The following is a 25,003-nucleotide window of genomic DNA, read 5'->3' as shown; positions in this document are numbered from 1 at the left end:
TATGCAGAGCAATACAAGAAGACCCAGCCAATCAGCTGGGACGTGGGAGGAAAAGAATAGATGGGCGCAGGACCAGTCAGAGACGATATTTGCTGGTTCTCCGAACTACTCAAAATTTCCACTACTGGTTCTCCAGAACTTACTTACTTACTTACTTACTTCCTTTATTTATTTATTTAGATTTGTCAATCACTTACAAGATAATAGGTATAAGTATATGGTTTGTTCCAAAGGAAAGTTATGAGACTAAATATGTTGGTTACCCTGTGTCATTTAGGGAAAGCTGCAACTTGAAGAATGGAGAAAACTACAAGTTGAAGAGCTTCACTTCATGTGATGCAGAAGGTGGCTTTCTCTTGCCAACTAAGGCCTGTCTACGTACAGAGAACAGCCCCCTAGATACTCCTACAGAAGTTTTCTGCATCAGGCTGTTACTCACCCCTCTTTTTTCAACTAGAAATATCAAGAATGGAGTCTGGAAGTTTCTACATGGAAAACATCCTCTCTACCACTGAGATATAGCTCCTTGCTATTCCTAGAGTCTCCCATTAACCCAAGGGTTTTCAAACTTGGCAAGTTTAAGACTTGTGGACTTCAACTCCCTGAATCCATGAGCTAACATGACTGGAGGAGGAATTCTGGGAGTTGAAGTCCACAAGTCTTAAAGCTATCAAGTTTGAAGACCCCTGCATTAATCACATCTCACTATTACTAAGAATGAGATATTCCTGTTGAAAACCTAAAAAGCAATATCCATAAAGTCTACCTGGGGCTATTATCAGTGGAATCCAATATCAGAGAGAGCAGCTTATTTCAGCCTTCTCCAATGGAACTTCTAAATCTGGAAACTCCAACCCTCACATATTTGGAGGTATCTTTCAACTTCTTCATGATTGATTCCCTTTTTCATGATTCCCGCTTTCCTTCCATATTTAAATGGAAGCCTTGAGTCTATCTTTAGAGCAGGGATCCCCAAACCTGGCAACTTTAAGACTTGTGGACTTCACCTCCCAGAATTCTCCAGCCATCTAATTCTGGGAATTGAAGTCCACAAGTCTTAAAGTTGCCAAGTTTGGAGACCTCTGCTGTAGAGGAACACAGAGGTAGCTTTGAGGAAGATGAGCTCAATCCAAGAAAACCAGAAAGCATGAGAAAGAAACATCAGGTTGTGTGCTGGAATATAGTCTAGATTCCAAAGGACCAAGAGACAGCAAAGTTTAGATTGTTGGATTGGGAGAAAGAGCATCAAGATAGCTCCTCCCAGAGGATATCTTTAATGATGCAAGTAGTTGTTTAGTTCAACAAGATTTCTGTCTATAGGTCAGGAACAATAAAAGAACTTACTTAGAAGCAACCCTACATTTCTTTCTTGGTTTTTGAAGGTTTACATCAGAGGTGGTATTCAGCAGGTTCTGACCAGTTCTGGAGAACCAGTAGCAGAAATTTTGTGTAGTTCAGAGGACTGGCAAATACCATCTCTAACTTGGCCCGGCCCCATCTATTCTCTGCCTCCCGAATCCCAGCTGATGGTCTGGGTCTTCTTTTGTTGCCCTGCACAGGAGAACGGAGCTGGAAAGCAGGTTAGTGGGGCAGGGAAGGAATGGGGATTTTTTCAGTATCCTTCCCCTGCTATGCCCACAAAGCCACACCCACAGAACTGGTAGTAAAAAAATTGAATCCCACCACTGGTTTACATGTTACCCTACATTTACTCTTTTGGTATAAAAGAGAGGGAATTGGAAAATAGGTCTATTACTGTAGTTCAAAATTCTTCATCTATTGGAGTTAGATCACTACAGAGAAAACCTTCTAGGTAATTCCAATAAAATGTTTTTCCCAAGAAATTTGCTCAAAGGCAATTTATTTTTCTTCTTCTCCAGATTAAACTTTGTCCTAGGATTTGGTTGTCTTTTAATCTTCATTGTGTTTTAATAGTTTTATCTTTTATTTTATTTCTTTACTTGTTTTAGTCTATTCTTATTGTATTTCATTTTGCTTTGATAAGTTGGTGGGTTTTTTTTTTTTTGCCATATTGCCTTTGTACCTGTTTTTCTACAGTACTGTGTTCTTGTGGCTTTTCCATTCTGTACTGTATTACAGCTTTATGTTTGAGTTGCATAATGGCATAAAATTTCTCCTACAGGCATTTTATAAATACAGACATTAAACAAACAATCTATTCAGAATTATTATAATTCCCCTAACAGACTAATTTAAAGCAATGTTTCATGGATGGCAAGTAAGATAAGTGATAAAACAGGTTGATAAAAATACCAATATCCAAACATTCAAAAGTGGCTAACCTATGAGTACATTTTGGTATCTGCAATATCCTGTCTGAAGATTATTAAAAATGATGGTTTGAAGCCAATAATTTTACTCACCATGCAGTAAAACACCATGTCACCAGCTTCTGAGTTTAAGTAGAAATGCAATGCACCACTTTTTGTAAACCAAGGGGATGGGGGAGTCAAAAGAAGATAGCAGATTTTGGAGAGTGCATAATTTATATTAAGAAACAGAAAAATCATTGGGTTAAATTCAGATTACAGAACTAAAGATATCTTGAGGCACCTATAATCTAAACCATCAGTTCCATCAAGAAAAGTCAAGAAGTGGAGGGAGAAGTTAAGGCAAGAAGGCTTAACTGGAGGGCACTCAGGAATTTCACACAAATCTAGGCCCAATTTCTATGGCCCATGTTGTGTTCCCAGACGTGATCTTAGCTCAGGTAAACTTAAAATACTTCTCTGATGTTCATCATACACCAAAGAAGCAAGTTAAATATCCAGCTCACAACTACAGTATAAAACCAATTGGAATAAGCTGAAGCGGCCGGTTTTGGAAAGCTCTTGTCTGCTTTTGGCCAACATCTTGAGACAGCCTTCAAGATGGCCGCTGGAGAAAATGTGAACTTGAATCAAGTTGCTCCTAAGCTTCCAATTGGATTAAATGGCCTTGACTTTTGCTATGGGATCTCATGATGAACACAGGCAATGTGGGGTTTGAGTCTACTTCCCACACGCCCCCCTCTATCCGCAAGTGATAGTTACCTCCTCTTTCCTGAAGGCTGGCTGAAGCTTCTTGTCCTGTAGGTTTTCTTTTTTAGCTTCCACTTTATGTTCTTCCCCCTTTTGTAATATTTTTCAAGAGGAAAACATCAATCCCATCGCAAGCCCTATTAACAGCTGCTACTACCACCATAGCTTTACAAAGCTGTGCTCATACAACCTCGCATCTGCTGCTGTGTATGTCATTCCCCTTGGGTGGCACAGTGACTTTCCTTTGCGCATTGGCACCCTCTCCTCTGCTCTGGTGTGCTCGTGTTCTCACAGATCTCAGCAGGATCTTGGCTGTGCTTGCTTCTAATACTTGTGGATGCTTATTCAACACTCCTACCACCAAGGTTTCCCAGGTGCTCATCCATGGCTCATGCTGTGCTGCTGGACCTCATGTAGGCCTTTGGCTGCCTTCCTTGTCCAACCATCAGCCACAGATAGGGAAGACAAAAAAGCTGTGAAGGATTGAGCATGCACAGATTTCAAGCAACTAGAAGAGAGAGCAGTTTAACCAACTGTCATGCACTGATCATGCTACGGAGAGGTGAAGCTAGAAGCTTAAATCCAAGAGGATATAAAACATTGGCAAGAGTTAGTAGCCCAAAGTGGAAGGAGATAACTGAACAAATTCCAGTTTCTCACTCTTTTTTTTTCCTGGTGAAATGCATTACATTTTCTACAAAACACAGGCAAAACGGTGGTTGGGTGCAAAATGTTTACTCTACCTGTTTCCTGAGGGAAGCTGCTGTGATTTTCTCCTCTTGGAATTTCTTCTCTTTTACCTGCTTCTCTTCTATTTTCTTCTCGTCCCCCTTCTTGCCTTTCAGTTGGTCTACCTTTTTCTCCTCAGCCTTTTGCTTGGCCTTTAACCTCTCCTCTTCTAGCTTAGCCTTTTCCTCAGCTGCCCTCTTAGCCTCAGCTTTGGCCTTCTCCTCTGCCTCCCTCTTTTCCTTCTTAGCCCTCTCTCGTTCCTCAGCTGCTTTTTTCTCTTCGGCTGCCTTCCTCCTCTCCCTCTCCTCAGCCTCCCGTCTCTCTTTCTCCTGGGCAGCTTTTTTCTTCTCTGCCTCTTCCTTCTCCAACCTCTTTCTCTCCTCCTCAGCCCTTTGCTGTTCTTCTGCCTTCACCCTCTCCCGTTCTTCTGCCTCAAGCCTTGCTTTCTCCTCAGCTTCCCTTTTTGCTTTCTCCTCAGCTTCCCTCTTCGCTTTCTCCTCAGCTTCTCTTTTCTCAGCTTCCAATCTCTCTTTTTCTTCCTCTGCTTTCCTCTGTTCCTCAGCTTCGGCTCTCTCCCTTTCCTCCCTCTCAAGCTTTTCCCTCTCCTCAATTTGTTTCTGGTTCATTTCTGCCTCATTGTTTTCCTCCTTATTTTCATCTATGACTACTGTTATGCTGAGGCCCTCCTTTGAACTGGCAAGGACGTGGGTATTATTGTCTAATTTGTCCTCCTCTGCATTTACCTCAAGATGCTTTCCCTCCAAGACTGCAGATTGTCTTCCCTCATTGTCTACATTCTCCTTCTCTACAGTTAGTTCTACCTGATTCTCCTCTAGGGCTTGTGGCTTTGGTTTCTGGTCTTCCACATCTTCTTTGTCTTCCTCATCTTTCTTTTCATCTTCCTCTTCCTGTTCCAAGTTGTTCCTCTGGTATGATTTAGTGATGGTTTCTGTTTCCTCCACCTCATAGCGTCTTCTGTGGGTTTCTACCTTTTCTTCTCTTCCCGGGGTCTCATTTTCCTCCACGTTATTCACCACTTTTCTGCTTGTGAAGGACACGGTCTCATCAGTAATGGTCGGGTCAAGTTCCTTTTGGCGCTCCAATGCTTCTTGAAGACGCTTTTGACGTCTTTCCTCTCTCCGCGCCATCCTCTCCAAGAACACAGCATCATCATCTCCATCGCCTTGAGTAGTCGTAACAGTGGTCACTGTAGTACTTTTGGACTCTCCTTCTGCAATGCTACAAGAAATGTAGAGTTTTAATTTTATTGATTTGTCAGAAGTGTAATGGGGATTGTTTAAATTGCCTTCTTTCTTCCCCATTTTATCATCATAGACAGGTTTGACTAAGACAGAGGTCTCCAAACTTGGCAACTTTAAGACTTGTGGACTTCAACTCCCAGAATTCTCCAGCCAGCTGGCAAGGACTTGGGTATTATTGTCTAATTTGTCCTCCTCTGCATTTACCTCAAGATGCTTAGCTGGCTTAGCATAGCTGGCTGAAGAATTCTGGGAACTGAAGTCCACAAGTCTTAAAGATGCCAAGTTTGGAGCCCTTTGAACTAAGAGATAGTGAACTTCATGATGAATTGGGATTTGAAGCAATTTTAATCAGATAGCTAACAGTTGAGTCTAACTATTACACACAAAGACACAAACCTGTCAAGTTCACACATGCAAACCCAGGTTATTTATTTTGACTGTCAAAGATCCACCAGGGTATCATATGGGAGTTTATATCACATTGCTTTTAATGCCCTGTAATTTGAAAATGCAAAAAAATCTCTACTCATTTGTGCTTCCAATCGGGACCCTCCCAAATATTGGGACTCATTCAAGTCTCTAAGAGTAGAGCATGAGAAGGGACTTCTTGATTTTTTTTAAAAAAACAAACCACCTTCTGTTCTGTTCTGTTTTTAAGGCTTTTATTTTTACATTGCTTGTCTTCAGCTAAACATGAAACTGAATGGAGGATACCTTCTGAAAAGTGTGATCACAGAATCAATGCCCTAGAACATGGGGAAACCAGACTGCCCTTGTAATAATAGAAATAAATGGGTGGATGGGTGGATGGATGGACGGACGGACGGACGGACAGACAGACAGACAGAGGGACGGGATTCAAAACCGATTTGCTGCCCAGTTGCTGGGTGGGCATGGCCATGGTGGGTGTGGCCTACCAGAACTTTTCATTTTTCATCTTCCCCAGGCTCTGGAGGCTTCCCTTGAGCCTCTGGGAGGGCAAAAACGGCCTCCCTCGGGTTCCAGAGGCCCATTTTTCAGCCTCCCAGAGACTTTGCATAGACCCTGCACTTACCTGCATCCAAAACAGGCCATGTGGAGACCCCTGGGAGGGGAGGGGAGAGGTGGGCGGGGCCAGCTGGTCAGTTCAACTACCAGTCCGGTGAACCGGATGTAAATTTAACATCCGGTTCACTCAAACCAGTCCAAACTGGCTGAATCCCACCCCTGGATAGATAGATAGAGGAGAGAGACAGAGACAGAGAGACAGGCAGAGAGACAGACAGACAGATAGGAAGTAGGTAGGTAGGTATATAGAGATGGAGATGGAGATAGAGAAGAGATATATTACCTCCTAACCAGAAAAATGAGTCTGTAAAGCTGCACCTACAACTTCCTTCCACTTTGGAGGATAGATAATATAGAACAGTGTATTGAAGGACAAGAACAACTAAATTGTTCAGCTCCTCTTCCCTGATTAAATCCCACTGCAAAGCAGGCATGATCTAAATGAAAATCCACCAAAACTATTCATGTAACAGAATCTTACTTATTTTGGGCATTCATTTCAGGTTTCTCGATTCCTTGCCCTAAGTCATCCTCTTCTTTTTGCCGCAGTCTTTCTTGACGGGCCCGCCTGCGTCGCTCTCGGGCAGCTTCTTCCTCATCATCATCATTTCTTTGATAGGATAATCTGCAGAACAGAGAATGCCGCTATAATACCTATATTTGCTGAAATGCTCTACATTCTACTCTGAGCATACTAAATTTGTTCAGCACCATCAAAATGTAACGTATTTTTACAAGGTAATCAATAAAAATGTTTCTGCATTCTATGATTAGATGGAAAAAGCCCCTAGCAAGAGGGGAAGGTATAATTAAGGTTTGTTTCTGCTGGAGACTAAGAATTAAAGTGTGAAGCCAAGACACCACAAAGAGATGGTGCTACAAAGAGAATAGAATAGAGTAGAATATTTTATTTACTTCTAGTGTGGTTAGAAACACAAGGGATTTGTCTCCTTCTTTGTGTGTCCAAGGTTTCAAGTTCTTCTGTATTCCAAAAGTGCCTAGATATGTTTTCTGACAACTTTTTGTTGTGTTGGGAACAGCGCTTTAGAATGGCTTTTCTGAATCTGGAGATGCGGTGAGCTTCCATACATCATATCCAGTGCTAGCTGGAAAGGAGGAAAAGAGCTGCAGGCAAACACTTCTGGACAACATCAGGTTGCTAAGGTTATCTTAAAAAGGGAGAGGAAAATGAAAGCACAGACTTTCTCAGAAGATCTGAATTTCTGAACCGTGGTTTAATGAGTACCTAAATTAGGGGTCTGCAAACTTAAACACGCAAAGAGCCATTTGGACCCATTTCCCACAGAAAAGAAAACACCGGGAGCCTCAAGACCTGGGTAGGCGTGGCCAACTGAACGTCACTCCCACCCAGTCACATGACCCCACCACACCTACCCAGGTTTTGTGGCTCCCAATGTTTTCTGTGGGAAATGGGTCTCTCTCTCTCTCTTTCTTTCTCTCCTCTCTCTCTCTCTCTCTCTCTCTCTCTTCCTCTCCCTCCCTCCCTCTCATTCCAGTTTTTTGTATTTTATCTCCTCAGGCCAGGCGAGGAGTGACTGGGAGGGGAGGGCAACAGGCAGGGTCAGCCAATGGCGGGATCACCCAACAGAGAACCACAGCAGAGGGCCCAAAAAGCCGTGTGTGGCTTCAGAGCCGCAGGTTACTGACACCTGACCTAAACTATGTAAACTCCAACTGAGTTGTTGGACAAAACTTTCTTTAACATGCCAGAGCTAGGACAGAAGCTTTTACTTTCACATTAAACTGGGCTTTAGGTCACTTTAAACTTTCCATAGCAACAGGGATTGTTACAGCTTCCCAGGTTTACAAGGATTTTGTCTGAGTAAAAGACACAAAAGTCAGAGAAACAGAAATATCAATCAACTAGAATAACCAAGGATCACTGAGCCAATCCTATAGAGGTGTTAGTCTACTAAATTACAAAAAAAAATGCCTACATACAACTGGCACAATCATTGCAAATAAAATCCACAACACTGAGAAATTTTGGAAAGCAAGAAGTAGCATCTTTACTGCCTGAATTCACATAATTTTTGTAGCCAAAACAAAATACTTTCTCTTGGAACCAAGGTCATCCTAACACCTGGTTGGAAGAAAGGCGGAGTGATGCTACCTTGTCGCCAGGCCTCACTGTGATTGGACTATGCTACTGATTGTTTTGAGAAAGTAGGAAAACTTTTGCTTTTAGTTAGGTGAAAACTGTGGAAGTTTTCAGTCAGTTTTTACCAGATCTGTGCCAATATATTTCCAATAAAGCTATTCTTTGAGGAATCTACGTGCTTTATTTGTTTATTTGGAGTTTTGCTTGATATGGATCTATCACTTGGAACTCTGACATAACCACAGCAATCACTGTATGTCTGTGGCATCGGCTTAACGAACCACGATAAAAAGGATAAAATTGGGTCTGTGATGTGGATCATGACCATTTCGACTAATTACTATGATGGGCAGGCTGTGTTAGGGTCGTATATGCAGGTCATACGTGCCTCCTCTCATAACGTCAGCAGAAAAGGGAATAAATAAAACATACAAAGGCTGCTTAACTTGTTCTAGTACAGTGTTTCCCAGCCCTTACAACTTATAAGATGTGTAATCTTGAACCCCCAGAATTCTCCAGCTTAGCATGCTGGCTGGAGAATTATATGAGCCTCGGTGACGCAGTGGTTAGAGTGCAGTACTGCAGGCTAGTTCTGCTGCCTGCTGGCTGCCTGCAATTTGGCAGTTCAAAACTTACCAGGCTCAAGGTTGCCTGCCATCCTTGCGAGGTGGATAAAATGAGGACCCAGATTGTTGGGGGCAATATGCTGACTCTGTAAACCGCTTAGAGAGGACTGTAAAGCACTGTAAAGCAGTATATAAGTCTAAGTGCTATTGCTATTGCTATAAGGGAATAGAAATCAACACATCTGAGGTTGAAAACACTATTCTAGAGCATGACAACCTCCCATACTTAATTTGTGGCCCACCTGCCAATATATCTGGCCACCAGAGGACCAAGCTCTTGCAAAGTTTTTAAGAATCAGAACACAAACATTCGTAGTCTGATTCCCTAAGAGTCTTCATCTTTCTCCAACCTTCTTCAGTGGAGTTTCCCTCTTTTCACAGAAAAAAAAATGAGATTAAAAGTAATGGAAAATACTTATATAAAAGGTCCAAATTCATTTTCCTTTTTTCCCTCAATATCAAAAATAAGCAGGGTTCTTCCCCACAAAGCATTTTCATTCATTCCATATTAAACAAACTTTTTCTCTCTTCGGCTTCAGATCAAACTTCTTTCCTGGTTTAATCTCTGCTACCAATACTGGGAAAACAGCTCTAGACACTGGCTTATCTGATGTTTTTGTTATGGCCTGTAAAATATTCAGCTGCAAATATTTACGGCATGCTTACCAGGCTTTTATTGTTGCTTTGCAATTTGTAATCATAATTGCAAATAATTGAAAGAGTATTCTTCCCTAATTTTACATCGAAGCGCTTACGAATTAAGGATTGTATTCATTTGTTCTTCTATCAGCTTGCTTCCACCTCTCTTTCCATCCCATTTATCTGGATTAATCTTTAGTGCTAAGAGGTTAATTCTTCAACTTTGGAAAGATAATTTTATGGCTCCAATTATTCAGCCTCTTGAAGGCCTGATGTTACTTGTGATTTATAGTGGTTTGCATACAAACTCAGGTTGAATAGGTATGATTACAATGAAATAGAGCCAGCCTTTGAACTGTTGGGTAACAATTTCATTCATGAAAGTCTTAATGCATACAATTTTTGCTGTCATGTTGCTCTCTTTTTTGCCTTTTATTGGTTTTTGTTGGTGTAGTTTTTCTTTGTTTCTGTCTTATTAAATAAATAAAAACACCTCTTCCTCTCTCTGACAGGGAATGTGGCTGTTCCTGTCCAATATCTTGCCACAAGGTACAAAGCAGACTTTCATTCAGCTATGTGTTTCCCTAATAACCACATGCAAGTTGTTTCCTTTCTGCCTCAAATCCCCCATTGGCAAAATGTGGACTGCAACACTGACCTTGAATTTGGACTCCCATACTGAACAGGCAGTAGGATGGTGGCCTCCGTGGCCTATTCCAAATCGTTCATTCTACGATTCTCTGAATGACAATATGGTGCCCAAACACTGGGAAACTACAACGTCTGAATCATTCTGACAATTTCAGTAGTTTCACTTTCTTTCAGACTCACCCAGGGGTGGGCTGATGGGGGTTCGCTGGGGTTCAGGAGAATCCCTGGCTAAGATTCTGTGCAGTTTGGAGAACCCCCCAAATCCCACCCCTGGCTGGCCCCACCCACGCCACCCTACCCCTCCCAGGAATCCCCATGTGGCTTGTTTTGGATGCAGGTAAGTGCAGGGCACGCGTGGAGGCTCAGGAAGGGTGAGAAATGGGCCTGTTTCCAGCTTCCAGGGAGCCTTAGGAGCCTCAGGAGGCCATTTTTGCCCTCCCAGAGCCTCGAGGAAAGCCTCCAGAGCCCGGGGAGGGCAAAAAAAAACCCCACACACCATGGTGCAGGAGGACAACTAGGCCACACCCACCATGGCCACGCCCACCCAGCAACCGGGCAGAGAACCTGTTGCTAAAATTTTTGAAGCCCACCCCCAAACTCACCCCATAAAAGTAAGTTCAAGACAGACAAAAGGGTGTTTGCAGCTGAAAAATTGCTCTGCGTGCATGTACATATATGTACAGAATATATATTATATATGAATAGCCCATGGCAAGATGGATAGCAAATGAGTTTAACAATTAATAGACAATAATCTCAACTACCATGTAGTTTTGTCCCAAACATCCTCATGCTACTCAGAGCAAGCTAGGAACCCCAGATAGAGACTACCTCACACATTCAACTACTGCTTCTCATATCTCACTTGAGGTGAACAGAAATGAATAATAAAGGATACCATAATTGCTTCTGTTTAAATGGTTATGTTTATCCCCACCTCCCTGAAAAGTGAAAAACACAATATTTAGATACGTTTAGTTTGTTTTGCAAGGATTCCACTAGAGATGTATTAGTATTTTGCAGTTTTTGTTCTTTACAATTTTTTCTTTACAAATTACAGTTGAGCATAATAGTTTCTCTATGATGCTCAGCTATCATTTGTTTGTCTATTATAAATTATTATAATAGTTTCTCTATTATGCTCAACTGTAATTTGTAAAGGAAAAAAAAGGAAAAAATACTAATACATCTCTTGTGGAATCCTTGCAGAACAAACTAAACATAAGTAAGCATTGTGTTTCTTACTGTTCAGGGAGGTGGGAGTAAACATAACCATTTAATCAGAAAGCAATTATGGTATCCAGGGGTGGGATTCAACCAGTTTGCACCTATTCACTAGAACCGGTTGTTTACATTCTAAGCAGTTTGGAGAACCAGTTGTTAGAAGAAATTACTGGCCTAATCCTGTAAGGAAGGAAGGAAGGAAACATTCTGGTGTTGCTTACAGAAACTGCCTCTCCGTTAACCCTTATTACATTCTTGGCAGGACTAGACTTCCTATCTAAGGAACTTCTCTGGAGTTTTTTTTCCCTCCTTTGCTGGTACTTTGCTTGTGTAGAGCGACCATTCAAAGTTACAATAGCAATGAAAAAAGTGACTTATGACCATTTTTCACACTTACGACTGTTGTAGCATCCCCACAGTCATGAGAGGCCAGGTGAGGAGATGCGTGCCTCGATGTGAGTGATATTAGGTTGGCCACGCCCAGCCAATAACATGACCACCAAGCCATGTCCACCCAGTCACATGACTACCAAGCCACCCACCACCTAGGCCATGCCCACAGAACCGGTTGTTAAAAATTTTGAATCCCACCCCGATGGGTATCCTGTATCTCAAATGTTCAAATATTTTCCAAGAGAGTCAAGTTCTCCTGCATATCTACAAAGCCCCAAGTTGCTTACTCAGCTGATACTTAATTTTCTATCTCCTGAGTTTTCATCTAAACCGTAGTACACCCACTTACAGAATACAGAAATTTCTAGTTCTAAGTTTCTTTATTTAGAAAATTTATATTGCCACCTCCTCGCAGATGGCGACTCAAAGTGCCTTACAGGATATAAAAACACAATATAAAAGAAATTTTAAAAAATAAAATAATAATCCCACCCCACCCCCAGCAACAACACACATACATAACAGCCATTTAATCAGGTTCCCTAGCCCACTGGCAGAACCACGTCTTCAGGGCCTTCTGAAAGTGTGTTAGAATGGGGGCCAGGCTAATTTCTAGAGGGATGATGTTCCAGAAGTAGGCAGACACCACGGAGAAGGCCCTTCTTCTGGATCCCACCAGATATATCTCCTTAGTGGATGGGACCCAGAACATTCCTTGTCTTCCCGCTCTAGTGAGTTGGATAGATGTGATCAGCGAGAGGCAGTCCCTCAGCTAACCCAGTCCCAAGCCATGAAGGGCTTTAAAGATGACAACCAGGGGTGGGCCTCAAGGAAGCCTCCTGGGGAGACATTTTTGCTCCCAGGAGGCTTCCCTGAGTCCCAGGAAGGCAAAAGAAATGGAGCATGGGGAGGGGCACATAGCACACACACACACTCTCCCCTTTTTGCCTCCTTGGCCTCAGGGAAGTCTCCTGGGCGAAGCAGTAAGACAGCGAGAGGGATCCCGGCACAGCTGATTGTCGGAACAGCTGATCGTTGGGAGGAGAAAAAAATACCCGTTTGGCTGAACCGGTAGCTGGTTTGTTTACTACCGGTTCAGTCGAATGGTAGCATTTTTACTACTGGTTCACCCGAACCTGGCCAAACTGGTAGAATCCCACCACTGGTGACAACCAGTTCAATCTTTTCTTGATAAATTTCCATCTAATTATTTCTTATCCATCTAATTATTTGTTATCCTGCCCTTGGGTGCTTTGAAGAATCGGTTAACCCACTCTTCTCTGTGACAGCTCCTCAAATATTGGAAGAATGCTATCATGCCACCCCCTAGTCCTTTTCATTTAGCTGATTTATGATTCATGACACTAAATGGTTTTAGAAAATCATATAGTTTTAACTTCTATGGAAATGCAACGCTGTTCTAAAACCTGGACTATCAACTTTTATTTAAATCAGAGAAACTGGTCAATTATTGATACTACTATTCATAAAGGAATTAGAATTTGTGGTAAGCTTAATTTACCAGTGGCTTTTTACTGTGATAACATTATTATATTCATACTCCACATGCTAGGATTGCAAAACGTGATTTCTTCGGTTTTGGCATTGCATGCCATATAAAACCAGATACTGTGGTTTATAAACTGTAGTCTGTGCCATAAACATTATGGTTTACAATTCTATGTGAAGCCAGAAAAATCTGCTCGTTTGACAAACATGCCAAGCGAACTCAGTTCTTCTCCCTTCACACTCTGTTGCTGTTGCTAGTGGTAACAGAAAGCCGAACGGGATGGGCTTTAGTGACCTGGTGGTTTCATGTTTTTATGCTTTTACATGAAATGAAAGATACATCATGATAGATACTATACACCTACAACAGATGTTGGAATTCTGAAACAAAAAAGTATGTTTTATGTTGCCCAGACCTGTTGGATGCAAGATAGGTAGCAAATAAATTTTGAATGAATGAATGAATAACCTTTGTATGTTTCTCATTCTGACCAAAGAATTCAGGTTAGGCTCCTGTCCTTGATGTGCTGGCTGCAGGGGTGGGATCTTACCTGCATAACAACTGGTTTGGTAAACGTGCACTTTGCCCGCATGCGCAATACTTGTAATACAACTTTTCCTGCAAGTAATCACCATCTCCTGCTGACACGACACTCAGCTGTGCCACGCAAAGCAACTCAGGTAAGGATAAAGGACAGCCTAAAGCCTGGGCGGACGGGTGGGCCCAACTGAAGAACAGAATACCTTCGGAGAGAACTGGTTTGGTGTCAGCTGTTCTTCAGTTCTATAGAACCAGGCTGAACCAGTAGAATCCTACCCGTGGCTGGCTGGGAAAATTTTAGGAGTTAAAGTCTACACATCTTAAAGATGTCAAGTTTGAAAACCCAGGATAAAGGATTAGTGTGTCTTGGTGTGACACATATTCTCAGTAAATGTATTGAGTATGATTCGTGCATAATACAAACTTTGTATTACTTTGTAAAACTTTGTATTATGATTTGTTGTTTGCATGTTATGATTTATGATTGTATCTTATGATTCATGATCTATGACTGATCACTTTGCTGTTTGTATGTACACTGAGAGCTTATGTACTGAAGACAAATTCCTTGTGTGTCCAATCACACTTGGCCGATAAATAATGCTCCTGTTCCTATTCCTATTCATGCTATGGACTGCTCTGATGCACAGAACTAAGGAGCATGTGAAAACATTTGCATCTTCTCCAGCTCAGGAAAAGGAACATAGGAAAACCTATGATTTGTGTGCACAAAGTTTCAGAGTCATCTTTGACTTACAGGACTCAGAACAGCATCTCATACTCAAAATAAAAGCAATAACCTAATAAACCAAAACGTAGAAGTAGAACCCCAGAGCTACAAAAGTTTATAAACATGAGAGTTTCTTTTCTTTTCTTTTGGTTTGATTTTACAAAAGAGATAGGGAGGTCCTTAGAAAGGGAACAGACTTCATTTCAAAGAATGTATTCAAACATAAACTGGAAAAACATCTTCCAACATGCTTTACTTTGAATTTCTGCCTTGAGCAAGGTTTGGATACAAAGATCCAAATACAACTTTCCAATGTTATCATTTCCTTCTTTACTTGTTCCCAATGACTACACTTGGCTATGATGGAGCACTCTAAGAGCAGTCTAGGAACCATATCCAAGGAAGCAAACATAGTCCATCCAGGTATTTGTTGAACTTCAACCCCCAGTAGATTCAAGCATCAAAAATAATGATGGGTGTGTGTGCTAGGAATTGTAATGGGAACATTAGCCAGAGGTGTACAGATTTCCCACACTCCAAGGCTTATGCATGCAGAGATACACATATCTTGATGAAGAACAAAGCTAGAAAGTCAGTATCTTCAATTGAACTACTGGCAAGTCATTCATCCAATGGCGTTCTTCTTTATTTTTGACAATCTGTTAAAACTGAGCATCACAATTCTAATGTGTACAAAAAGCAGAGTATGCCTTTTATGCAGCATGGGGATAAAATGAGGAGAAAGCTGAAAATATACTTTATTACCAAGAGCATGCATTTTACCTACTGCGTTTCAAGTCATTTTATACACAAACTCTTTCATGATTCTCCGAGTGAAGCCTAGCCAAGAAAGCTCATAACAATGCATAAATAAATAGCCCCTTCAGCTACCCAAATCATGTCGAAATTGCCTTTAGCATAAAAATTAAAAAATCTTTCTGGTAGCATTCCAAAGTGGAAGCAAGTAATTTATTCAATATGCAATCAATCATAGTTTCATTCATTCCGTCCCTCTATAATATGTTTGAGATTTGGCTGGTTTGCATATACCATATGGCAAGAATTCCCCCTCCTTCCCCATACACAGATCAAATGTATATCTGAAGCTGAACAACTCTGCCATTCTTCTTCCCTTGCCTACTTGCATAATTACTCACAGAAAACTGAATCAAATAAGATAATGGACAGTAGATTCATGTGGAACCATCAGTTCCAAATGAAATGTTCCAGGTCCAGCCTTGCGGCACTTCCATTTAAGGTATTTGGAGCTACTCCCAGATTGACTCCATGCCTTTGTATTCCCCCACTTCCTCTGTCATAAGCAGCTGAACTGTATTACTTCCGTCTCATTTTGGGTTCAAGAACTACTACAATATTTCCAGCTGGAAGTTTACCCGGAAATGTTGGAATTCTCTGGAGCTTGGTGGTGGACCATTCCCAACTACAGGGAATCCCTTCTCTTTCCTTCCAGCTCCTGAATTTCAGCCATCCCAGTAAATCTTACTAAATACATAAGCATGCTGTCTCTGAGTATTCCAGGCAAACAGAGCGAAAATGACCACCTTGAGGCCATACAAAGATTTCCAGTCTGAACTGGCAGTAAGAGGGTTTGGGCTCAACTTAAAGCAGTGCATCCCACTCCTCAGCATTTCTCAGCCAACCAAAGTGAAGATAAGATATGGGTTGCTTTTTCAAGCTGCTTTTGAGGAACTGAGTAAGGGTAAAAATCGTGATACATACTTGGATTTAGCCATGCTTAGAACAATTTCAATGATATCAAGAGGACAAATGAGCAAGGTTGATGAATGGAACGGTTTCCAAAATCAGATGATTCATTTCCTGGAGAAACTGTACAATTTCATATACTTATCAGTTATAATGAATAAATGCAAACTGAGAATGCATTGCACAAACCTTGACCAGTATAATAATTCAGTTAGCATTTGTCTGTCTGTAATGTCATAGAGCGCTCATCTCCTAGATGACCATCCTGGGTGAAATTCCAAGAATTCCTCACTGAACACACTGTGATCTACAGAACATGTGACTGGGGGGAGTTTCCTCCTAACATTATCAAAATAGATTCAAATATACACTATTGAACTTTTGTGGGGGGGAGGAATACTGATTAAAAATCAAAATAATACATTACCTTTCCTGATGCTGTTTAAAATTGCAGGCTTGCCATTTTATCTCTCTCTCTCTCACACACACACACCCCTTCCATTTACTAATCGGTGACACACACTCACATGCTTTTCTTATGTACTTGCTAGAGATGGTCATCTAAAGAACAATGACTACTATCTTTGTTCAGATGCGACAAACTAAGCATCATTGCCTCAAATTGATGAGGTAGCGGCGAGTGACTTGCATCACTTTTTCAGTGGCTTCCTGACTCCTGCTTAGGTTGAGCTGCCCTGTCACATTATCATGGTCATCTTCGTTTGCCAATTGCTGAAAGCAAGGCGATTTTCTATTGTTTCTTTGAAAGTAACAAGTGAAATAGATCCCTTGTTATCATTCTCTGAGAACCTCCGCCACTCCAAACATTTGTTTTTTCAAAAGGAATGCAATCTCAGGCTGCAAAACATTTCTGCTTTCCTTCTCTAACAGCTTTTTCACATGCCTTCTCCACTCTGAAGGGATCTCTGTATTGACACCACCACTTGTGTTGAAAAGTTTTCCCAACTCCCAAAGAGACTGATTATTTTCTCAGCTTCCTCTGACTGTCCTTTCTCATCTTTGGAAAAGTTAGAAAGAAACTTACTTTGTCAAAGACAGCACTGACAAGTTCACTTCCATTTTTTTTTTCCAGAATGCATCCCAAGCCAACTCTATATGCAAGCAGGGAAGATGTTACACCCAGGAAATACAGAGATGATAAAATTAACAGGGACTTTCTAACTCAGAAAATCATCTCTATTTCCTTTAAAATCACTCCTGCTGCTTTCTCCCCAGTCCCCAGTTTCTTTATGATCAGGCCAGGTAAAGGAAATATTAATACACTCATTTTCAGAATTACTTGAGATTGTAAATGACACTTATACTTCAAATGGCTGCTCAGCCTTTCAGTCTATTAACTGTACTATTGAATTATTTTGAAAGAGGCCTCCTTAAATTATATTCATGTACAATACTCTAACAATAATAAAATATTACAAACCAGGCATTATAAATCGTCCATTGTCCATCACTGTTTGAAGAATGCTAGCAATTCCAAGTATTCAGGGCAACGTTTTTTTTTCCAGTCAAGGTTGATTATCCATGGAGTTTTCTTGGCAGTCTATAAAGAACTTTGACTTTCTCTATAGGTTAGCCTGCAACTGTGCATTTGCTAGTGGCCCCCCTTCTAACTGATAAATAGATCGAATCCTGCTTAGCTTTTCCAAATCACTAGCACTGGTTTGGTAGCCTCACTAGCATTGATTATATTATCTAGTCAGGTAAATAAATGTCTGCAAGAAAACTCACAATATACCAAGGACTCCACCATTCAACCCTGAGTAACAAAAACATTCTCTTTTACTTTTCCAAGTCACCTCAAATCAGCTAGAAAATTTAGACAAAAAGACAAAACGTTTGAACCTAATCAGAATGGAAAAATACACTCTGGTTCTATTTATTATTTATTGATAATCAATTCTGATAGGAGAGACATCCCTGCGGCCTTATACATTCAAGTAAAGTTCCCCAGACCTTTCTGGATAAGACTGAAAACATTCCACAATTATATCCCGGACAATCAACTTCTCCCAAGTACTTTCTTCTCCTCCTTTATGGACAAAGAGGGTAACTAAGTGTATAAAGCAATGGCTACAGAATAAGAGCAGGCTGTGAAATTTCACATTGATGGAAGTAAACTGTGCTGAAGAGTGGGGTGAGGGGAGGAATGGGGAAGTGAGGGCCAGTTTCGAAAATATGCACAGCGCAGCAACGTGTGGGGAACAGAGCTAACAGGAATCAGATGTCCACATTCCTGCCTCATCAGTGTCCCTGTACTTATGGCTGGCTGGTTGGCAGGCATGTGAGGGATTTTTTCTTCAAAGTGGAAGGGGGGATATGAAGCTTAAAATAGGCTTCGGGGGTGTTTAACGTTTATTGCAACTACACACAGGTAACACACAGGCATATAAAATAGAATAGAATTAGGATGGGATGGGATGGGATGGGATGGGATGGGATGGGATGGGATGGGATGGGATGGGATGGGATGGAAAGGAATGGAATGGAATGGAATGGAATGGAATAGAGTAGAGTAGAGTAGAATAGGGTAGGGTAGGGTAGGGTAGGGTAGAATAGAATAGAATAGAATTCTTTATTGGCCAGGGGACACTTGGACACACAAGGAATTTGTCTTTGGTGCATATGCTCTCAGTGTACATAAAGAAAAAAATAAAATACATTCATCAAGAATCATAAGACAACACTTAGTGATAGTCATAGGTTACTAATAAGCAATCAAATCATACTATATAAAACAATATAAATTGTAAAGATACAAGCAACACTGTTATAAGTGGGAAGAGATGGGCAATAGGAAGGATGAGACTAATAATAATAATACAGTCTTATGAAGTAGTTTGACAGTGTTGTGGGAATTAGTTGTTTAGCAGATTGATAGCATTGGGGGGACTGTCCTTGTGTCTAATTGTTTTGGTATGCAGTGCCCTATAGCCTCGTTTTGGGGGTGGAAGTTGAAACAGTTTATGTCCAGGATGTGCGGGGTCTGTAGATATTTTCACAGCCCCCTTTTTGACTTGTGCAGTATACAGGCCCTCAATGGAAGGCGGGTTGGTAGCAATTGTTTTTTCTGCAGTTCTAATTATTTGAAGCTCTTTTTCTGTACAAGGATCTGGGCATTCAAGAGGACCTTCCTCCACAAAATCAAGGGTGCAGAGACTCCCACATCTCACTTTCACACAGGCTTTTAAGTTTGACTTTTCCTTTTATCGGGAACAGGAGAGGAAGCTCCTTACCAAAGGATTTCATAACCCAGATCCCAAAGAACATCTGTGGCCTTATCTGCAGTATTATCTTGCTGTGTACTTTTCTAGCATTTGCAAATAAGTCTGCCTGAACTTGCTCCACAGGCCCAGAAAGAAAACAATTCTCAAGTCAAGCAACTGGCCCTTGACTTCCATCTCCCTTTCTGCAAAAAAACCAAAAAAAGGCAGGGATCGCTCTCGTAATACCGCTGTGGATATGAAAGCGCACGTAGCTCGACATTTTCCACCAAACTCATTCTCAAGAAGCGTGCCTTGTACCTTGAAATGCAAGTCGGAAAGTTGGATCCCGAAGTCAACATTTCAAAAGCCCTCGAACAATGACTGTTGCCCAATAGTGATGAAACAGGCAAATGTTTACTTTAACTCAGGGATTTACCCTCCGCCCCCCGCCCCCAAAAAAATCTCAGCAACCAGTTTTACTCAATGGCTACTTTGCAGAGGGGATTAGAGGTAATCCTCGATTTATGATTACAATTGGGACCAGAATTTCCATTGCTAAGCAAGTTGGTTGTTAAATGAGTCATGTCCAATTTTATAATCTTTTTTTTTTTTGGCATTATTGTTAAGTGAATCACGGCAGTTACAGAGGTGGTACTCAGCAGGTTCTGACCAGTTCTGGAGAACAAGTAGCAGAAATTTTAAGTAGTTTGGAGCACCAGTAGCGGAAATTTTGAGTAGTTTGGAATCTCTGACTGGCCCCACCCCCATTTATTCTCTGCCTCCTGAGTCGCAGCTGATCAGTTGGGTCTTCTTTTGTTGGCCTGCACAGGAGAACAGAGCTGGAAAGCAGGTTAATGGGGTGAGGAGAGAATGTGGATTGCTTCCCCTGCCACACCCACCCAGCCATGCCGTGCCCACCAAGTCATGCCCACCAAGCCACACCCACAGAACCGGTAGTAAAAAAAAATTGAATCCCACCACTGAGAGGTTACTAAGTAATTGGGTGGCTGTTAAGCAGATCTGGTTTCCCTCGTATACTTTGCCCAACATTTTGGCAGGTCTATAGCTGTAATTCCCTTGGAACAGATAGGCCTCTTCTTCTAGATCGGTGAAAGCCACACTTCATAACCAAATACGCCGTAACCCAACCATGGTATTCTCCACATTCATTTGGGCAACAACTCCCAAATTCCAAGGCTTAACCCAGGAGCTTTAAAATTCTTGGGAGCGCTCCCAATACAACTGGGAGGGCCAAGTTGGGAAAGGCTGCCAGAAACAATCTGGATTTATTTGTGAGATTCTTAGCTGCCGATTCAAATTCTGAAGACTCTTTAAATCGTGTCATTTTTCCAAGGTGCATTAAAGATACCTTTTTTTAAAAAAGCAAAGCTTTTGATTTATCTTACAAGCCAACTTGTGCAGCCGCTGAAAGAAAAACGGGGGGGAAATAACAAAGCAATCTATTCCATTTTGAACTGTGTTTGGAAACAGCTGTTGCCCACTGGGAAAGACATGTGGAAGAAATAGGGCCACAGGACCTTATCCTGTTCCATACGTGGTCTATCTCTATCAGCAGCGGCCACAGCAGTCTAAATTTTTTGCAGGAGAACAACTTAGTCATATGTGGAGATATAGCGATAAATATATAGATACACAGAGGCACACACATACTCAAAAAATTATCATGCAAATGATGTTCTAAAGATATGCCCCCTATAAGCACAAAATGCTAAAGGCAGCTTAAGTTGGCATTGTTGTTTTCTTCCTTAGTCATTTTATCTACTGCATGGAAAGGCGGAGGAGGAGGAGGAGGAGGAGGAGGAAGAGGAGGAGGAGGAGGAGGAGGAGGATCCTTTTATTTCACTTTTTTATATATAAGTCAAAGTGACAAATATACCCAATACTCCTACTTTCTCCTATTTTCCCCACAACAACAACAAAAACCAAAAACTCTGGAAGATGAGTTGGGCAAAGAGAGATGGACTGGCCCAAACTCAACCAGCTGGCTTTCATGCCTAAGGCAGGACTAGAACACACCTCCTGGTTTCTACGCCAGCATCTTCATCATTATACTCCACTGGCTCTATGGAAACTAACATTTTGAGGCTTCAAAATGTCTCCCGTCATTTTGTATATCTATCAGCCAAATCACTGAGTCGTGACTATCAAAGAAGACCTTTTTTGCATGACAGAAGATTAAAATTTATGTTCCAGGTTGCCCACTCATTTCATATTTTGCCACATATTTTCAGGCATATTATATAATGCAGGAGGAGAATATCCCCTCAAAAAATCAGAGGGGAATTCATTTATAATGGATAGGCTCTCATTTAGAATAGCATTTAGAATAACTATTGGATGATTGATAATATGAGCTATTATGTAATATAATTATACTAGTGACTAGGAAATGGATGCACAAAAAAAGTGGTAAACCAATCGATGCACTGTATGTAAATTCATGAAGAAGGATATTTTTATGTTTTTTGTGGTATGTTTATGTTTATTTTGTTATGTATGCTTATGTTTATCTTGTTATTAAAAAATAAAAATAAAAATGTATATATATAAAAAAGAATAACTATTGGAAGGGACCTTAGAGGTCTTCTAGTCCAACCTCCTGCCCAGGCAGGAAACCCTACACCATTTCAGACAAATGGCTGTCCAACATCTTTTTTAAAAATTCCAGTGTTGGACCATTCACAAATTCTGGAGGCAAGTTTTTCCACTGGTTAATTGTTCTGTCAGGAAATTCCTCCTTAGTTCTAGGCTGGTTCTCTCCTTGATTAGTTTCCACCCATCGCTTCTTGTCCTGCCCTCAGGTGTTTTGGAGAATAGCTTGACTCCCTCTTCTTTGTGGCAACCCCTGAGACATTGGAACCCTGCTCTCATGTCTCTCCTAGTCCTTCTTTTCATTAGACTAGACATACCCAATTCCTGTAACTATTCATTATATGTTTTAGCCTCCAGACCCCTAATCATCTTTGTTGTTCTTCTCTGCACTCTTTCTAGAAGTTTGCCTACTTCTTCATATCACTCTTGAGCAATTCCTAAAGATACCTGAGAACTTCTATTGTATGATAGATACATGCGCGTGCACATACACACACACACACACACCTTGCTTCTTCAACATTATTTTGTTTTTACTTTTCTCCTATTCAAAGAGCAGCTAAGCTTCATATATTGGTCCTCATTTGGGCTATTTGTATTTGTCAGCATTGCAGATTTCTAAAAGGCAGCATGGAGGAGCCTGAAATTCAAGGACTGAGCCAGATTCTTTTGACGTCATAAGGCAATATTTGTGATGTTGCTGGGAGCATCTTTTGATGTCATCCAAACCCTAGTTCTAACCTACTTGAAAAAAAACAAACTAATTAAAAGACAGAGTTCAAGGGTATAGCCTATGATTAATACTACAGTTGATTGGATCTAATGCTAAACCTTTCCAGGAAATGTCCAGTTAAGAAAAATAACAAAATAGAGTTAGAAGGGAGCTTGGAGGTCATCTAGTCCAACTCCCTGCTCAAGAAGGAAACTATACTGTTTCAGACAAATGGTTGTCTGAATGCCGTCTTAAAAACCTCCAGGTTTGGAGCATCCACAACTTTTGGAGGCAAGTCATTCCACTGTTTAATTGTTCTAACTGTCTGGAAATTTCTCTTTAGATCTAGGTTGGTTCTCTCTTTGATTGTTTTCCATCCCTTGCTTCTTGTCCTGCCTTCAAATACTTTGGAGAATCAGTTGATCCCCCTCTTCTTTGTGGCAGCCCCTTAAATATTGGAATACTGCTAACATGTCACCCCTAGTTCTTATTTTCATTAAACCAGATAAACCTAATTCCCGAAACCGTTCTTCATTTGTTTTAGCCTCCAGTCCCCTAATCGTTTTTGTTGCTCTTCGGTGGTTTCATAAAAATGATACAATTAGAAGCACCTCAGACATAATCTAGCTAGAACTGCTCAATGCAAGATCTTTTATTACAGCATTTCTAACAGAAGGTCATCCAGCCTCTGTTTGAAGTCCTCTAGCAAAACAATTTATTACTTCATGTGGAAGCTCTTTTCCACCGGCTGACAGATTTTAGAGTTATGGCATTTCTCCTGATGTCTAATCTGAATTCTCTGTTGCTGCTGGCCATGCCTCCGGGCCAAGAGAGAATTAGTCCATTTCCTGTAATGTGTGACAATTTATTTGCAGTTATACATTCTCTCCGTTAATTTTTCTGTTTGCTAAACATACCCAGATCCTAGGATCCTCACAGGCTGCTAGATGCTTTACAACAAGAGTGTCAAACTCAAGGACCGTGGAGCTGGAGCTGGCCTGCGGGGTGTTTAGATGTGGTCCGCGGGGCTGCCCTGCAAACAGTGAAGGACCACCCGCAGTACCTCTGCCAGTGAAAATAGAGCTCAGGAGGGCTGCCTGTGGCCCTCCTGGGCTCCGTTTTCACTGGCAGAGAGTTGCAGGAGGCCATCGCAGCCCAAAGCAGAGCTCAGAGCCTATTTTTGCTGGCAGAACGCTTGGGCCACCACAGGTGCCCGACACGCATGACATCAAGCTGGCCACTTCCACCCTGGTCACACCCACCCTAGCCTCCCAAGGTCAAGCACAACCCTGATGAGGCTCTAAGTGAAATAGAGTTTGACATTTTTGCTCTACGACAGCTGGGGCATTGAATGTGCTCCAATTTGTCACCATCCTTTCCACCTTTCTCTTCAAATATCTTCAGGATATGTAATATAGAATATTATCTTCAAATTTCATTCAGGACATCTCCTTTCTTGCACGGAAAATCTGGAGAAATCTTTTTAAAGGCAACAATCAAGTGAAAACTCTTCTTAAACCAATACCCTAAAACAATATACCCTGGGGTTAGAGCTAAAATTCAAAAACAGTCATTTGAATTTAGTTGGTTGCTCTAAAACCAGCTGTCCTCATCTGCTTATGAAATTTTTAAAAAAAGGAGACTGGAATAAAATTGATAAGAAATCCTTCAGATGAATGTGAAAACAAGTTAATCTGGAACGAGTCCTTGAGAACATAAAAGGCCTGAAACCAAATTCTGTATTTTTAGGAAAGAAAATAATGATATGACCTTGTAAAAAACACAGCATTGGAGAGAAGGGAAGGGAGTGGAATGGAGTGAAGGGCAGGGGAGGGGAGGGGAAGGGAAGAGAGGGGAGGGCAGGGCAGGAGGAGTGGGTGAAGGGAGGGGAAGGCAGGAAAAAAAGAAAGCATATGCAATCTAGCACACTCTGGCTATTTTATATTAAAATGCTTTGCAACTGACCAAGTTGATCCAAGCTGACAGGAGCTGAAGTCCAGGGAACATCTGAAAAACATCAACTTGTCTCTCTTCTGGTTATAGCTCAGGGAGAAGAATGGCTCCTTTGAATTCTCCAGCTGGATCATTCCCAGCACCACCAATCATAAGACATACTTTAGCACCTTCCTTCCTTCCCTGATTTATTTACGGCAGAGCAATTTGCACAGTCAAAGCCTTACCTCAAAGCACCTTTCACTGGCAGGAAGGGATTCTA

The 25,003-nt window shown here is 41.3% G+C and overlaps 1 protein-coding gene across 14 annotated transcripts in view; it reads right to left on the bottom strand.

Annotated features, from left to right (window-relative positions):
- CALD1 (caldesmon 1) overlaps window positions 1–25,003 on the bottom strand; it is a 261,433-nt gene that overhangs the window by 23,077 nt on the left and 213,353 nt on the right. For 7 of the 14 annotated variants that reach the window (XM_087935123.1, XM_087935124.1, XM_087935125.1 and 4 more), the window contains 2 exons: window positions 6,561–6,704; window positions 4,592–5,009 (listed from right to left, as the gene is read on the bottom strand). In XM_087935123.1, coding sequence (XP_087791249.1) covers window positions 4,592–5,009; window positions 6,561–6,704 — 562 coding nt within the window. Of the gene's footprint in view, window positions 1–3,053; window positions 3,132–3,784; window positions 5,010–6,560; window positions 6,705–25,003 lie in introns of all 14 variants that reach the window. The other 7 variants (XM_026714604.2, XM_026714525.2, XM_087935120.1 and 4 more) reach the window with 2 other exon arrangements.

The sequence above is a fragment of the Pseudonaja textilis genome, chromosome 5, assembly GCF_049901715.1.
Source record: "Pseudonaja textilis isolate UNSWEBS1 chromosome 5, rPseTex1.2, whole genome shotgun sequence".
Taxonomy (NCBI): Eukaryota; Metazoa; Chordata; class Lepidosauria; order Squamata; family Elapidae; genus Pseudonaja; species Pseudonaja textilis.
The sequence above is the reverse complement of the archived record's forward strand: the minus strand, read 5'-3'. Positions and strand labels throughout refer to the sequence as shown.